General features: G+C 44.5%; 1 protein-coding gene across 3 annotated transcripts; it reads right to left on the bottom strand.

Annotated features, from left to right (window-relative positions):
• Window positions 1-533: 533 nt before the first annotated feature.
• Window positions 534-13,270, bottom strand: asphd2 (aspartate beta-hydroxylase domain containing 2). Of its 3 annotated transcripts, none has more exons than XM_054773334.1 (5): window positions 13,121-13,270; window positions 8,611-9,759; window positions 2,394-2,507; window positions 2,143-2,273; window positions 534-2,058 (listed from the first exon to the last, which is right to left on the bottom strand). In XM_054773334.1, exons 2-4 carry the CDS (start codon window positions 9,470-9,472, stop codon window positions 2,143-2,145), a joined length of 1,107 nt encoding a protein of 368 aa, XP_054629309.1. In that variant the 5' UTR covers window positions 9,473-9,759; window positions 13,121-13,270; the 3' UTR covers window positions 534-2,058. The 3 variants fall into 3 exon arrangements, with proteins under 3 accessions (XP_054629309.1, XP_054629307.1, XP_054629308.1); XM_054773332.1 differs by adding an exon at window positions 12,942-13,010 and having other exon boundaries at window positions 616-2,273; XM_054773333.1 differs by adding an exon at window positions 12,942-13,029 and having other exon boundaries at window positions 616-2,273; window positions 13,121-13,249.
• Window positions 13,271-15,917: the final 2,647 nt, after the last annotated feature.

The following is a 15,917-nucleotide window of genomic DNA, read 5'->3' as shown; positions in this document are numbered from 1 at the left end:
ATGAAGACAACTATTACCAATGAACTAAATAGAAAATAGTAAATATATATTTGGAAATGTCTTTGCCAAAGCATCTTCCTGCTGGAAAATGTTGAGTGAATTGACTTGTGAAACAGCACCCTCTGCTGGATTCACAGGTGCAGCACCCTTTTTCTCCTGCAGATAGCGCCATCAAACCACTTCCTATTTCAGTTATAATTAAAAAACAGAAAAAGAATGAGTGGTGAGCGAATGCCAAAATGCCAACAGGCAGGGCTCTCCTGTACAGAAGAATGTCAACATTAAAACGTATATACACTTCTACTGCCACCTATTGGTAGCACTGAAATTAATTCAGTGGAAACTTTCCAGCATTTTTTAAATAAATAAATATTTCTATTATTTCATTATAAAGCATTAAATGCTCAATATTGTCTCCCTAGAATGTTTCACTGTGGATCACTTGGATCACCATGACTTTCAGGAAAGTAAACTAATTAAATTTTAGAGATGTAATTTGTTTACTACTGGATACTTTACAGTCCATTACTTGTCCTCAATCTTTTTACTTGCTCCGTTTTGACCCAGAGGACTGGATTACCTTGTGATTACAGGCTGTCCCGTACAAGTGAAACTTCCGGCAACACTGGGTTAAATAATGTTCTTCACCCATTTATTAAATACGATTAAAAATCCACACAAGGAAGCAACATAATATAAATATCTTCAGTAAAACAGCATTAAGAAACAATGTGGATGGTTCACGCATGGTTTATATTGCCACTCTGCGCACCAAACTTTTATTGGCTAAAACAACGACACATCAGAAGACATACTCGATTTTCAAAAGTTGCTTGTCAAGACTTTTGAAGGCACTGTCACTTATGTGTTTATGCTCACACGTGCATTCTCCAGCTCAGTCCGATGAGACAACACATTATCCATCAGCGAACCAGACTGCTGCACTACAGCATGTGAGAAACATTAAGACGAAAACGTCATCTCTTTTTGTCAAAGTACTTTCTCTTCACAATTCCCTTCCATTAGGCACCTGTGTCCTGTAATTACCAATTCAAACAGCAGAGGCCGCTCTTGCCTCTTCACAAGCAAGGTGTCTTTTTTGCCGTAAAGGACAAATCCCCTACCCAAATGTAAACAAAACGTCTCATAATCAAGTGTAAAAAAAAAAACACAACAAACTTCTTCATAACATTAGTTACCAACAGTCATAAATCAAATATCTAATACACGCAACGCAACATCAGTGCCAGTGTTCTTAGATTTTGTAAACATCAGAACTGATAGGCATTTCATAAAGATGCTTGAGATTTCTTTGATGAGCAACAAAATGGGCACACATACTGTATACTGTATCAGTGACGAATGGATTAGACTTGTAATGGCTGTTTTGAGGCCATGCATAACAAAATGAAAGTATCACAGAACAAGAATGTGTACTTTGCAAGTATATTGCAGGATCAGCAAATTAAACGTATTCACTGTAACTCAAGACAACACCATAGATATTAGAATTTAAAACACGTCGGACCATTTTTTTTTCAGTTCAACATTAACCCTCACATATTTACAGGTGTAGAAAGGTAATATCAAATACAAACAAATTACAAGAGTTTAGCAAATTTAACACAAACGCTTCATCTCCATTGCTTCTGCACAGGGGAACTCATATCCGACCACAAATGTGCTTATTCAACCAGGAGCACAGCAGTGAGGGGAGCAGAATAAAGTCACCACACTAGCAGCTGCAGAAGCTCTGTAAACATTCATGTCACGACTGACACCGAACCCCTGTTATCACACACACATGATAACAGAAATACCACTGGTCAAATGCAATATTATCCCACTTGTGCATTCAATGACTCGACTCATAGCCAAACTGAGTGATTGGGTTCCGACAAAGAAAGCCGCCGTTTAATAATTTGATGTTTCAAAATAAGCATGATCGGTCATGCACCCAAATATTAAAGTGTGCTCTTAAGTGTGGTTGTGTTGAACAAAGCCATGGCTGACAAAAAAAAAAAAAGGCCAATACTTGCGCAGCTTTTCAGTCGAGTTCTGAGAGATAGGGGGGAAAAAGCAAGCACACAGTGAATGTTAGAGCTGGCTGTCTGATCCCAATTATTCCTCGCATATGTGCACCTATTTCCCTTCCTTCTCCTCTAAGCGGCCTGGGGTGAAAATGTAGTCTAAGGCTTGTCTCTCAGCGGCGGCCACATTCGGGTGCCAGAGGTCCACCATGAAGACCACCCTGGGGCCATCCTCTGCAACCCCTACACACAGAGAACATGTTCAGGTCTCTACTCTTTGCTTTTCAGCTATTTTCAATCCAAGATAATTTTATTTTATGGCTTCTTCAAGATAAGAAGTGCTCAATTCTAAGTCCTTCTTACCCTCGTGGAAGGCCCTGTGGAGGAAAGAGTCATCAAAGAGCAGACAGCTGCCCTCAGACCAGCACTGTGGCTCTCCACCAACCACAAGCTCACAGGAGGGGGGCACTCTCAGACCTTTCAACAAAAATAGACATAATCAAGTCCAAAGCCTTTAAATTCACAAAATGAGAACATTTCCATCACAGCACATTTGATCATTTATTCTTTTCCTGTCTGCACAAATCCCTAAAATTAGAACGAGAGCTCAGGTGCAGCTCTTGAGTCACCTGGTATCCATGGAATCATGACCCGAGAGGATTCACAAATATACACGCTAGCACACAATTTCATCGATTTACTACTTCCCTCTTGTTAACAACCGTGGTGACTGAATTAGGGGAAGGGGGCAATTAGCGTTCCAAGCTGATTTTATCCACGATATACAGTACATGCACCTGTAATTTGCCAATTTTCACCCATTATGCTGGTCCCCAGTATTCACAACTTATTATTATTATTATTATTTTAGCAGTTTGTATTTTTATTTTTTCATGGTTTTATTTTCCTGGATTTAGTATTTTAGCATTTGAAACATAAGCCTAATTTTTATGTGCAATCACTCACTGACTGACCTCTGTGCTGTCTGTCGTCCTTACATGCAGTACTTAGTTGTTACAGTGTTTATATTGTCTAGCGGTTGCTCTACGTGCCTTTAATTGCCTCATATGAGCCAATAACGTTTTGGAATTGAATTGATAATTTTAGAATTTGACACAGAGCCGTGATTCATGGTCTCATAATCCTACAGTGTTCCTTGGAGTTCAGTGGCCGTTTTTTCCGCAGAAGACACATCTCATTCACCTTATGTCGGTGATAATTTATAAATGTGCAATAATACAGGTCAAATGCACAGCATACATGTACCACAGCTAGAAAGCCCATATTTCCATGTTTATGTTTTTAATTGACTACAGAAGCACTAGCTTCGACAGTCAATCCAACCCCAAAACGTGTAGCAAGGGGAACACAAGTTCTAAGCAGAAGTTGTACTTTGTAAGTCGTTACAGGAATTACAAGAAGCAGTGTCAATAATCAATCATTCATTAGTGGGGAGTACCTACAGTATACATTTTATAATTTGACTACGTTAAAGGCATATTTAAGGGCTAAACCTGGACAATGGCAATTGAAGAGAGAGGGGGAGAGTTCTGGTTCTGGAGCTGAGTATAATCTAATAATTACAACAGTCCCGGGTGGGGGTGGGGGAGGGGTCATTTGTCAAAAATAGACATTTTTATGTGCGTATCTACTTGTATTACTTGTTGTCGTCTAATTACTTATTGTTGCCATTCACTCGTAGTCCCAGAATCTAACTTGTGCAAAAAACGAGTATAACAAACGAGTCATTTGTTATTTTGATGTTGTGTTTCCTTGTTTTTTCATTTGATTTTTTTTTTTTATATACAATCGTCAAACATCACTCCCTTGCTTTATCGCGGTTTTTCAAAAATTCATGAATAAATAAAGGATTGCTCTTTTGTGGTTGACTATGACCTATTGTTAGTCAAAACATATTGAAAGACAAGCCTATTTAGTATTATGGTCATGTCTACAGGACTCTAATAAAAGGTAACAATCGTATGAATCCTACTTCACGGAAATTCACTTATCGCGGTCAGGTCTGGAACCAATTAATCCCGATAAACAAGGGATGACTGTTCGACCACCATTATTTAATTTATTAGTTAATTGAAGTATGATTCAATATTCCATTCCATTCCATTTTCCTCCGCTTATCCGGGTCCGGGTCGCGGGGGCAGCAGTCTCAGTAGGGAAGCCCAGACTTCCCGGTCCCCGACCACCTCCTCCAGCTCCACCGGGAGGACACCGAGGCGTTCCCAGGCCAGCTGTGAGACATAATCCCTCCAGCGTGTCCTAGGTCTTCCCCGGGGCCTTCTCCCGGCTGGGCATGCCCGAAACACCTCACTAGGGAGGCGTCCGGGAGGCATCCAGACTAGATGCCCGAGCCACCTCAGCTGGCTCCTCTCGATGTGAAGGAGCAGCGGCTCTACTCTGAGCTCCTCTCGGATAACCGAGCTCCTCACCCTGTCTCTTAGGGTGAGTCCCGCTACCCTACGAAGAAAACTAATTTCAGCCGCTTGTATCCGCGATCTCGTTCTTTCGGTCATGACCCAAAGCTCATGACCATAGGTGAGGGTGGGAACATAGATCGATCGGTGAATTGAGAGCTTTGCCTTCCGGCTCAGCTCTCTCTTCACCACGACGGTCCGGTACAGCGACCGCATTACTGCAGACGCTGCGCCGATCCGCCTATCGACCTCACGCTCCAACCTTCCCTCACTCGTGAACAAGACCCCGAGATACTTGAACTCCTCCACCTGGGGCAGGACCTCATTCCCAACCCGGAGGGAGCAATCCACCCTTTTCCGACTGAGAACCATGGCCTCGGATTTGGAGGTGCTGAGTCTCATCCCAGAAGCTTCACACTCAGATGCAAACCGTCCCAGTAAACGCTGCAGGTCACAGCTCGATGAGGCCATCAGGACCACATCGTCTGCAAATAGCAGAGATGAGATCCTAGTGCCCCCGAACTGGACTCCCTCGACACCTTGGCTGCGCCTAGAAATTCTGTCCATGAAAATTATGAACAGAATCGGTGACAAAGGGCAACGTTCACCGGAAACAGGCTTGACTTACTACTGGCAATGCGAACCAGGCTCCTGCTCCGGTTGTACAAGGACTGAATGGCACGTAGTAGCGCGCCACCAATCCCATACTCCCGGAGCACCCCCCACAGGACACCGCGAGGGACACGGTCGAATGCCTTTTCCAGGTCCACAAAGCACATGTAGACCGGTTGGGCAAACTCCCAAGTACCCTCCAGGACCCTTGCAAGGGTGTAGAGCTGGTCCAGTGTTCCGCGACCAGGACGAAAACCACATTGCACCTCCTGTAGCCGAGGTTCGATTAACGGTCGTACCCTTCTCTCCAGCACCCTGGAATAGACTTTCCCAGGGAGGCTGAGGAGTGTGATCCCCCTATAGTTGGAACACACCCTCCGGTCACCCTTCTTGAAAAGGGGGACCACCACCCCAGTCTGCCAATCCAGAGGTACTGTTCCCGACTTCCACGCAATGTTGAAGAGACGTGTCAGCCAAGACAGTCCCGCAACATCCAAAGCCTTGAGGAATTCAGGGCGAAACTCGTCCACCCCCGGAGCTTTGCCACTGGGGAGCATTTTGACTACCCCAGATACCTCAGTCACGGTGATGGAACTGTCCGCGTTCGTATCCTCAGTCTCTGCTTCCTCTAGGGAAGGTATGTCAGTGGGATTGAGAAGGGCCTCAAAGTATTCCTTCCACCGCCCAACTATATCCTCAGTCGAGGTCAGCAGGCTCCCGTCCCCACTGTAAACAGTGTGGACCGGGCACTGCTTCCCCTTTCTGAGGCGCCGGACGGTTTGCCAGAACCTCTTCGAGGCCGACCGAAAGTCGTGTTCTATGGCCTCACCGAACTCCTCCCACACCCGAGTTTTTGCCTCGACCACCGCCGAAGCCGCGTGCCGCTTGGCCTGCCGGTACCCGTCAGCTGCTTCAGGAGTCCCACAAGCCATCCATGCTCGATAGGACTCCTTCTTCAGCTTGACGGCAGCCCTGACCTCTGGTGTCCACCATCGGGTTCGGGGCTTGCCGCCACGACTGGCACCGACCACCTTGCGGCCGTATCTCCGATCGGCTGCCTCAGCAATGGAGGCACGGAATCATAGACCTGCGGCCTAGGGTGTCCTGGTGCCATGTGCACTTATGGACATCCTTATGCTGGAACATGGTGTTTATGATGGACAAACTGTGGTTCGCACAGAAGTCCAACAACATCACACCGCACGGGTTCAGATCGGGGAGGCCGTTACTCCCAATCACGCCCCTCCAGGTCACACTGTCATTGCCCACATGGGCGTTGAAGTCTCCCAGCAAAACGACAGAGTCACCAGTTGGGGTGCTCTCCAGCACCCCTCTGATGGACTCCAGGAAGGCTGGGTACTCTGAACTGCCGTTTGGCGCGTACGCACAAACGACAGTCAGGACCCTTTCCCCAACCCGAAGGCGTAGGGAAATGACCCTCTCGTTTACCGGGGATGACTCCAACACAGAGGCACCGAGCCGGGGGGCTATTAATAAGCCCACACCAGCTCGCCGCCTCTCCCCTGCAGCAACTCCAGAGTAGAACAAGGTCCAGCCCCTCTCGAGGAGTTTGGATCCAGAACCCAAACTGTGGGTCGAGGTGAGTCCGACTATATCTAGTCGGAATGTCTCAACCTCTCTCACAAGTTCGGGCTCCTTCCCCGCCAGAGAAGTGACGTTCCATGTCCCAAGAACCAGATTTGGCCGCCGAAGACCAGGTCGCCTAGGTGCCCGCCCTCGACCGCCACCCAAAACGCAATGCACCGGACCCTTATGCTTGCCCCCGCAGGTGGTGGGTCTACGGGGGGGAGATCCCGTGTGGCTTCTTGGGGCTGAGCCCGGCCGGGTCCCACGGGTGAAAGCCCGACCACCAGACGCTCGCCTGCGAGCCCCTCCCCCAGGCCTGGCTCCAGGGTGAGGCCCCGGTATCCCACTTCCGGGCGAGGTGCGGTCTCTCCTCGTGTGTTTATTCATAGGGGTCTTCTGATTCAATATTAATAAATTGAATATTTTAGTAATTAAAGCTATAGAAACCCTGTTCAGAACTTTCTGAATATGGTTTTTACCATTATTAGAGCTTTGTAGACATGAAATAACACCCCTATAGTCACCTTTACGCTCCTATTATTCTTTGTTTACACGACATTGCGCAACTCTTACGCGCAGGTCACGGTATCACTGCAAGGACATGAGACGGCTACAGCTTTAAGCATTAGCAAGCTACCAAGCTAGCTAGTTAGCCTCCAATTTATTTATTCTAAACTTAAGAAAGGGTTTCAAACAGAGTGGAGAAGAAGGACAACATAGGAAGCCAAAAAGTTACCACTTCCACATGAAGTGGGAGGTGAACTAATTTTCACTATGTGATGTTGGACAGTGGCTGACTCCATGTCGTGTTAAGGTAATGCAATTTAAGGTAATGTCTCATCAATGTAACATTACTGACACCTAGTGAACAGAATACTATTTAGGACTTCTCTTTCATTATTTCTGGATTAATAATAGGTGATTGTTACTGACACCTACGGACCAATGTAGAATACTCTACTGCCGCTGTTTATGGTTCAGGAGAGACTCACGATGCACTTCAATCGCTTTATTAACTGAACTTTAATTCTCTGCGTTACTAAGCAGAGAACACATGCAGTGAACATTCACACAGTAGCTGCTGTCGGCCACTCTCTACACTGCTAACCTGCTGCTAGCATTCATCAACAGTCAACTCTAGTAGCTAGGTGAAGTAACACACGTCACCTCCCAGGCCATCGATCCTTCTATTTTCTATGCCGCTTATCCTAATTAGGGTCGCGGGTGTATGCTGGAGCCTATTCCAGCTGATTTCGGCGAGAGGCGGGGTACAACCTGGACTGGTTGCCAGCCAATCTCAGGGCACATATAGACATATAGACATTCATACCTATGGACAATTTAGAGTCGCCAATTAACCTAACATGCATGTTTTGTTTTGGAATGTGGGAGGAAACCGCAGTATGCGGAGAATACCCACGCATGCACATGCAAACTCCACACAGAGATGCCCAGCGGAGATTCGAACTCAGATCTTCCGGATCTCCTGACTGTGTGGCTTGTGTGACTGTCCACTCAGCCACCGTGCGGCCCCACCTCCCAGGCCCCGCTTCTTAAAGGCTGTATTACACTTCATATCACGTCTTTTGAATGCCTTACATTTGTATTTTCATTCATTTAGCCATTTTTATGCTTGAAAATGTCTAATTTAGACCAATACATACAATTTGCTTAAATATGTTTGTTTTTTTTTACTAATAGTAGGCCATATTCAACCACAAAACAGTGATAATTTATAAATTCATTTTTGAAAAACCGCGATAGCGTGAGGGTGCAATGTTCGAACAGCAATGTAGCGAGGGACGGCTGTATCTTGATTTTTCATTTTCATTTTATGTACATTCAAGCCTAATGGGTATGATGGAAGAAGCCAATTTTATTTTTAACACATTGCACATCTGACGTCACATGACTCAATCTGTCCCAGCTCACTCCATTCACTCGCTTACCCAGGTGGCAGCGTAGCCGCACGTTTGTCGGACCGTAATGTTCAGTGATGAGAGCTCCCGGTGACAGCACGGAGAAACAGGCATTTCCGAACACGTTGTTGGAGATGAAAGTGCGCAGCTGGCCCAGCACTCTCCAGGCCCGTGGACACCTCCTGACATTGAGAACCAGAGGGGTGCCTTGGTTGACCAGGTAGTAGGTCCACCACTGGCCACGAGGTGTGCCATTGACTTTCCACCCTGGTGGCAAGGAGGAGCCGCTGCGGGCCGGAGGTTGGTTGTAGATGCTCTCAAACTCCGCCAGAAGGACAGGGAAACTTTGCTCCAGTAGCTCCACGTCATGTCTCTGGACTTCCCTGGAGAAGAAAGGAGCCGACGGAAGGTCAGGGAGGAAAAAGACCTCTGGCCGCTGGATGGTCGGGCGGCTGTTAAGGTATCGGCCTTGGTCACGGACTCCTTTGTGCACCCTGCCCATGCCTGACCATGTGTAGCGTTTAGCGTACTCCTGTAGGCTGTGATAGAGCCTCTGGTTCAGACTTTCTCCTGCACTGGTGCAGCGAAAACACTCGGATGACTGGCAGAAAGCGAAACCATTCTGCTCTTCTAACAATGAACCATGCTTCCCTTTTCTGTTACGACAGTCTGAGCCAATGAAGCCCCCTACCACTCCTCCAATCCTGCCGGGCCCAGTCAGATACCTTCCTCGCAGCGGGCTAGAGCCATGCTCCCGGCCCACCCTGTAGCAGTACCACAAAAACAGCAGCAACACACACGCCACTGTGGCAAAAGCACAAATCTCACACTCTCTCACTGACTGCATCCCTCCGGCCACCATCTCCCTCACACTTTCTAGTGACCACTCCATCTGGGCTCTGCTGCACAAAGCTGAATCTCACAGAGGGGGGCGGGGGGGTGTTGATAGAAAATAATTAGGAAGCAGCATCAAACCACACACGCGGTCTTGTGTCAAGCAGCTCTTGCTGCCGTCCCTCGAATGTAAACAGCCTGCTGATTCTCGGTCTCCAGTCCTAACATTTCAGCACTTGGCAAGGGATGGCCCCTCCATGCATGCTGTCTGGCTGTGAGATGTTTGCACTGCTCCTTCTCTCACACAAATGAAGACAGACGCCGCACCTCAGGGTTATCCGCTCTCTGAAAAACAAGGACAGAAGGAGAGAAGCGGTGAGAAAAGAGGAGGAGACCGCAAGTGACATCTGACGGCTGCTGCTGCGATTCTCATTAACGACATTAATGATTATGTTTCTGATGCACGTCATTTCCTGTTTCAATGACATATTCACTCAAATGACTATTTGCCCGACTGTTTATCTATTTATCCATCCATCAATGGACTTGATTCTTTATTGACAGACACAATATGGAAATTAGGAGTGGCTGTTGGACAGATGTCAGCCTGATTCGTCAGCACTAAGTGCCCCCGAGTGACACACCAACTTTCTTTACCAGTTTCCCAACCTTTATTCAGCTAAGCCACATATTTTTATGTTGCCCGTCATTATGCATCGCTGGCATAGATAGATGAATTAAGATTATTATATGCAGTAAATAAATAATAATATCCAAATTAATGAAGTGAAATTGGACATTGTCCAACAACACACAACACACCTGATCATCTCTCACGTTATTCTGCTGCGGCACAGTGGTTGGGAATTGCTGCTCTAAATTACTGTCGAACCTTGGTTTTTGAAATTCCCAGTTTTCAACAAAAATTTTGCCCCAGTTTTCGTACTCTCTCAGTTCTCGTACAATATTGTGCGTAATAAACCAGTCAGTTTGGCCTGTACCGCATCATTCCGCGGAATCGAGGGACCATACGAAGCACTGTGCATGTTGGCGACTCGCTGTCCGTGCATTTCTTATTGACTGTGACTGATAAACAACCCACCATGACGCCAAAGAATGTTGCGAGTGGCAGAAATATGATAAAGAAGGTTGGAAAAGTATTGAATTCAAGAAAGAACTAATTGCAAAGTAAAAACTGAGGGCCTGAACTGGAAAAAAAAGTTATCTAATTTACTTTTACTATGTTTTATTTATTGCCAGATGTTTCGAAAACAAAAAACTTAGCTGCCAGGGAGTGATTTTGGATGGCGGAGGGGCCCACGGCAGCACTCGCTATTTGTCACGAGTCACTTTTTTGCAAACGATCTAGAGCAGGGGTCACCAACGTGGTGCCCGCGGGCACCAGGTAGCCCCCCACGACCACATGAGGTGCCCGCAAGCCTGCTTTTCATTCAGGTTTTCAGTTAATAATGAAAGAACAGTAGAAATAAATGCATTCTGAAATACAAAATGTGAGTTGTGGACACCAGCATTTTGTTCATGTTCTGGTAAAACAAGCATATTCGCTTTTTTGGGGTTTAAAATAAGCTCTGAAAATAAACGTTACAAAAATGAGTAGCTCTTGGCCATTTTCATTTTGTAAAAGTAGCTCTCACAAGGAAAACGTTGGGGACCCCTGATCTAGAGGGATCAGATGACTTGCTTAAAGGGATAGTTACATTTTTTTTTTACATGAAGTTGTATGACATCCCCATCCGCAGCGTAATCCATTAACAGCGACTTACCCCCCACTTGGTCTCCTAAGTCCAGTTCTGGTCGGATTTTGGTAAGGAAGAACGTCGTTCTGCCTAGTTGCTGGGGACATTTAAGTAAAGAGTTTGGCTTCTCAACAGAATATGCGTTCAAAAGAGTAATACATTTGCATCAAAAAAATACCTGCTCAAAAAAAATGTGGCCTCACAAAACTTTCGGCCTTACATTTTTCTCCCGCCGTATCCCTGCGCACTGTCGCCTGTGCATTCATGTGTATGTGATAAAGACGCTCGCGCTAATGCCACTCTTCTGCGACGGAGCGCCGCAGCCATCTCGTTTACGTATGTGTTTCACAGCGGAAGATGCGAGCGGCGCAGGGATACGGCGGGAGAAAAATGGAACACAGAGCGTTTTGTGTGAGGTCTGATTTTTTAGAGCAGGTATTTTTTTGATGCAAATGTACGCATATTGGTTTGAGAAGCCAAACTCTATACTTACATGTCCCCAGCAACTAAGCAGAACTACGTTCTTCATCAGCGAAATCCGACCAGAACTGGATTTAGGAGACCAAGTGGGGAGTAAGTCGATGTTTATGGACTACACTGCTGATACAGATGTCATACAAATTCATGTCAAAAAATCCAAAATATCCATTTAATAAGAAATTGTCAATACTGATCCCTCCTGCTCCATGCTCTCTGGTGGACCAGGTGCGTTATAATGTATTTATGAGGAGTGAGGGTGAACAGGTAGCAGGAAATCTATTTGTGACTGAGGTTTGTGGAGGAGCGACTGCAATACAGTTGACCACGCTGCGCACATGCACGTGTGCACCCCAATTGTCACTGTAGAGGAGTGATCCCATTACAGTTGACCAGACTGCACGAGTGCATGTGTGTACGTATGTGCAGTGTGTGTGCACGTGAATGGACAGACAAACGCACGAAGCGACACACAAACACCATGTGGTCATACCTTTGATAATCTAAAAATGATGGCATTTTGAAAGGATAAATTGCTTCCAACTGAGAACTACCAAAGTGTAGCCAATAAGTGTGACATTTGCTATGACATTCCCTTCTGTGTATTCACTGAATCGAATGTTGAACCACATCTGGTCAAAGTCGCCCACAAAGTGTGGACTTGTGTTCGTTGGTACGGCACGGAATAAACCCATGAGTCACTAGCACATTGCTGCATTTAACCCAAATCTGTCCCTGGGTATTCCCTCCCTTGGTGCACACACACACACACACACACACACACCAAACAATGTATTACATAAGCAGTGTAGATGCCCACACACATGTATAATTGGAATTCAGTAGGAGCTGCATTTAAGCAGATGCTATGGGTAGTCTGTGTAACAGACAAAAAAATCTTTTGATGACATAATGGTAATAAACTAGAAACCAAACCCTGAGGAGTGCAATGCGTCAACTGAGATGAGAGCACCATGAAGATACCTCACCAAAAATGGTCGAGTAATCCTACTGTGATAAATCCTCCACCCCACGCATCCTGTCTGACAGCATCAAGACGCCCCCACATCCACCCTCCCACTCACACCCACTGCGTTTAGGGACGACTGGCTGCAGGCATCCAACACAACCATCAATTACGCACCCCCTCCCTCCACATAGATGATCACCTCACACATCATCATCAAAGCACAACAACAATACAGACACAATCGTTTGGCGCCGAGCTTCCTTTGTTTTCTCTCTCTCATTTTTAATCGTGAATGTTTGCCAAGTTGAATCGTGCTCGCATACCTGCTCAACATGCATGATGTGACCACAGGAGAGGCGCACAGGTGTCCCCCCTGGCCAAGCTACGCGCCACTGCAGTGCACAAAGCAGACTGATATTGCTCGTCAACATTATAGCACATTTCTGCCCAACGTACAAAGGAGTCCAACCGGGAATAGAACACCACTAAACAAACTACCTACCAAAAAAAGTGACACGTCGTCTGTGCTTCTGTCTGTCGTGGCGACCGAAGACTGAAAGACTTTCGGTAATTTTGTTGTAAATACAAAAAAAAAAAATAAAGCTCGGCGCTCCACCAAGAAAGGCACCCGGGCTTAAGACAGCACAGTCGTGTAAAAACTACATCCGGTTTAAAATTTCATCATAAACTTCAGTACTGGGCTAAACTTCGCTCCCATTTTTCAAAAAACAGAAGTATTATTTAAATAACAATTTATTTTTATATTCATGTTTAAATTATTTTTTAACTTAAATTCAGTCAAATCCAAGTCCAATACCAGGTGCTGTTGACCTGTGACGGTTTTTGTGTTAAATATGTTCAAGTCAAACAAATTCTTAATTAATTCTCGTTTTCCTAGTTATTCAACCTGGCTGCATTTGTAATTACCTCAATATTAGCTTGAATAAATGAGGCAATCCGTATAAGCAATTTGTATTATGATAAATCAGATTTTTATTATCACTACTATAAAACACATAACGTTTACAATATTTTACATATCAACAGAATTTGCTTGACTGGCATTATTACCAAAACCTAATTTATCGTACTTAAATTATTATTTTATTTTGAAAGTACAACATTCCCATATCCGGATTCAATCTGCTTTGACAAGTTGTGCCTTCCTCCGGCCTGTCGATTTTTGGAACGGCTGCTCACTTCACTACCCACAATTCATTGCAACAGTGGCGGAAGACAAGTCACATTTTGATCTGTCCAGTAAGTGTAGGCGATGCTGCAAAATAATCCAACATTGTCGATAACAATACTGATACCGATGCTCGTTGAAATTTTATCAAGATCATTGAATCACCTTTTTGCCTTAAATTGATTGATTATGATTATAATCAGAATGAGTTTGTAAACAATATAACAACATATAGGCCTACTGTAAATATAGCCATTTCAACAAAGTAACAACATGAAAAACAAAAAAACGCCAATATTTATGAAAATAAACATAGAAGAAAGAAATGAAAAATGTCTATGTTATCAGTCTAGTACCGATCTGATGCTGACACTACCCCTGCTGTCGTGACTATCAATATTTGGATGTGAAGTGTTCAAGAATGGCACTACTTAATTGTTCCTCTTGGCATGTTTTGGACTCCAGTATCAATACATAAAAGAGACTTCTGGCTGCAATGCAAGTCAAGTTGAAATAACACCTTAATAATAATGTATACATAATTTAGAGGTGCACATCAACTGCTTCAATCATGTATTTCTCCCCCCACATAATTAATAAATGCTGCATACTGTCAAGCTTTGTGTGTGATACTGCAGATAAAAATAGGTGTGTGTCATACAAGGACAGAACTTACGATACGACTGCAAGGTATATGGAATAGCAGCAGTGATATAAATGTAAACAGGCCTTAGCACAGCACACATTTTCTTTTTAAAAAAACCCTTTAAGGTTTGTCTTCAGGTCCTCGCCTGCAGCCATTTTATGGGCATCTTAAAACATGTACATAAACATTTTGTGGCCTTCATAAATTCTTTCCCGCCCATAAACACTTGTGTAATGAAGGTCGAACAAATGTTTGACTTTCATTGGCAGGAAGTCCTGGCTCCTCATCCTCCACTCATGTAACCCAAAGCCATCAAAAAAAGCAGCAAAGAGACAAACTCAATTTCATGCAGAAAAGATTCATTTAAAATCTTGCGAACTAGAACTGAACACAAGAACTTTTAAGACGCCTTTGTGTTCTCCTTGACATTATTCTCCAACAAATAGATTGTTTGAAGGAAATAAGTGGGAGGCTGTCCTCGGTTATCCGGTCTTGGCAAGAGCACTGCACCCATCTTGTGGGGGCCATTAAAAACGCTATACAGTACATTAGAACAGGAGGGTTGAAAAACTCCCCCCACATCTTAGCTTTGTGTTACAGGCGACAATGTAAATTTGTGTAATGTCCAATAATATATCTAATTAATAATGAATTAATTGAATTTTCAGAATATGCCGAGGGCCAATAAAAACACAAACTGGATGCTGAAAATGATCCCCGAGCTGCTCTTTGGATATCTTTGGTCCACTGACAAAAGGTGTCCATTTGACCACATGTTCCTGAAGCAGAGACATAAAAAACATCTAAACAGACACTCATTTGTCATGAAGGTCAAACATTAAGAGCTCTTGGAGGAAGGAGGACAGATTCAGGCAAACTTAAAGGTAAAGTGGAGGTCAACACACACGCATGCACAAAGCGACTGTCATGAAACAACGGAGCTGTTGCAAGAAACACTGCACCATCATCAATGAGGTAACCCTCGCGCACGTGTCAGACTTGTGCCACGGAGGGCCGAGACACTGCAGGTTTTATCTCCAACCTGTTTGTCCAGCAGGCGATTTAATTGATGAGCTCCTTCCCTCAAATTGAAGGAGGGGTTGATCATTAAAGTGACCGCCTGGAAAGAAAACCTGCAGCGTCTCGCCCCTCCATGGCACGAGTTTGACACCCCTGCACGAGAGGCAGGGTAAAAGTAACTTCAATTAAAGGAAGACAAGGACAAAAAATAAGAATAGTATGAATTTTGAAAAGTGCCATAAAACACTACACTAATAGTAAAAAAAAGTATACGTCAAGCATAATAATGCCATTCTACGTAAAGGATATTTTAATTAAAACAAAAAAAAAAACAGACTAGCATAAAGTGACCAGACACTCAAATATGACATTTACTGGATTAAAAATAGATAAAGAGAACGGTATGTAAATAAATAATACATAATTACTTTATAAACAAAATGC

This window comes from Dunckerocampus dactyliophorus, chromosome 4, assembly GCF_027744805.1.
Source record: "Dunckerocampus dactyliophorus isolate RoL2022-P2 chromosome 4, RoL_Ddac_1.1, whole genome shotgun sequence".
Taxonomy (NCBI): Eukaryota; Metazoa; Chordata; class Actinopteri; order Syngnathiformes; family Syngnathidae; genus Dunckerocampus; species Dunckerocampus dactyliophorus.
Note: the sequence above shows the minus strand (reverse complement) of the source record. Positions and strands in the feature narration are given on the sequence as shown.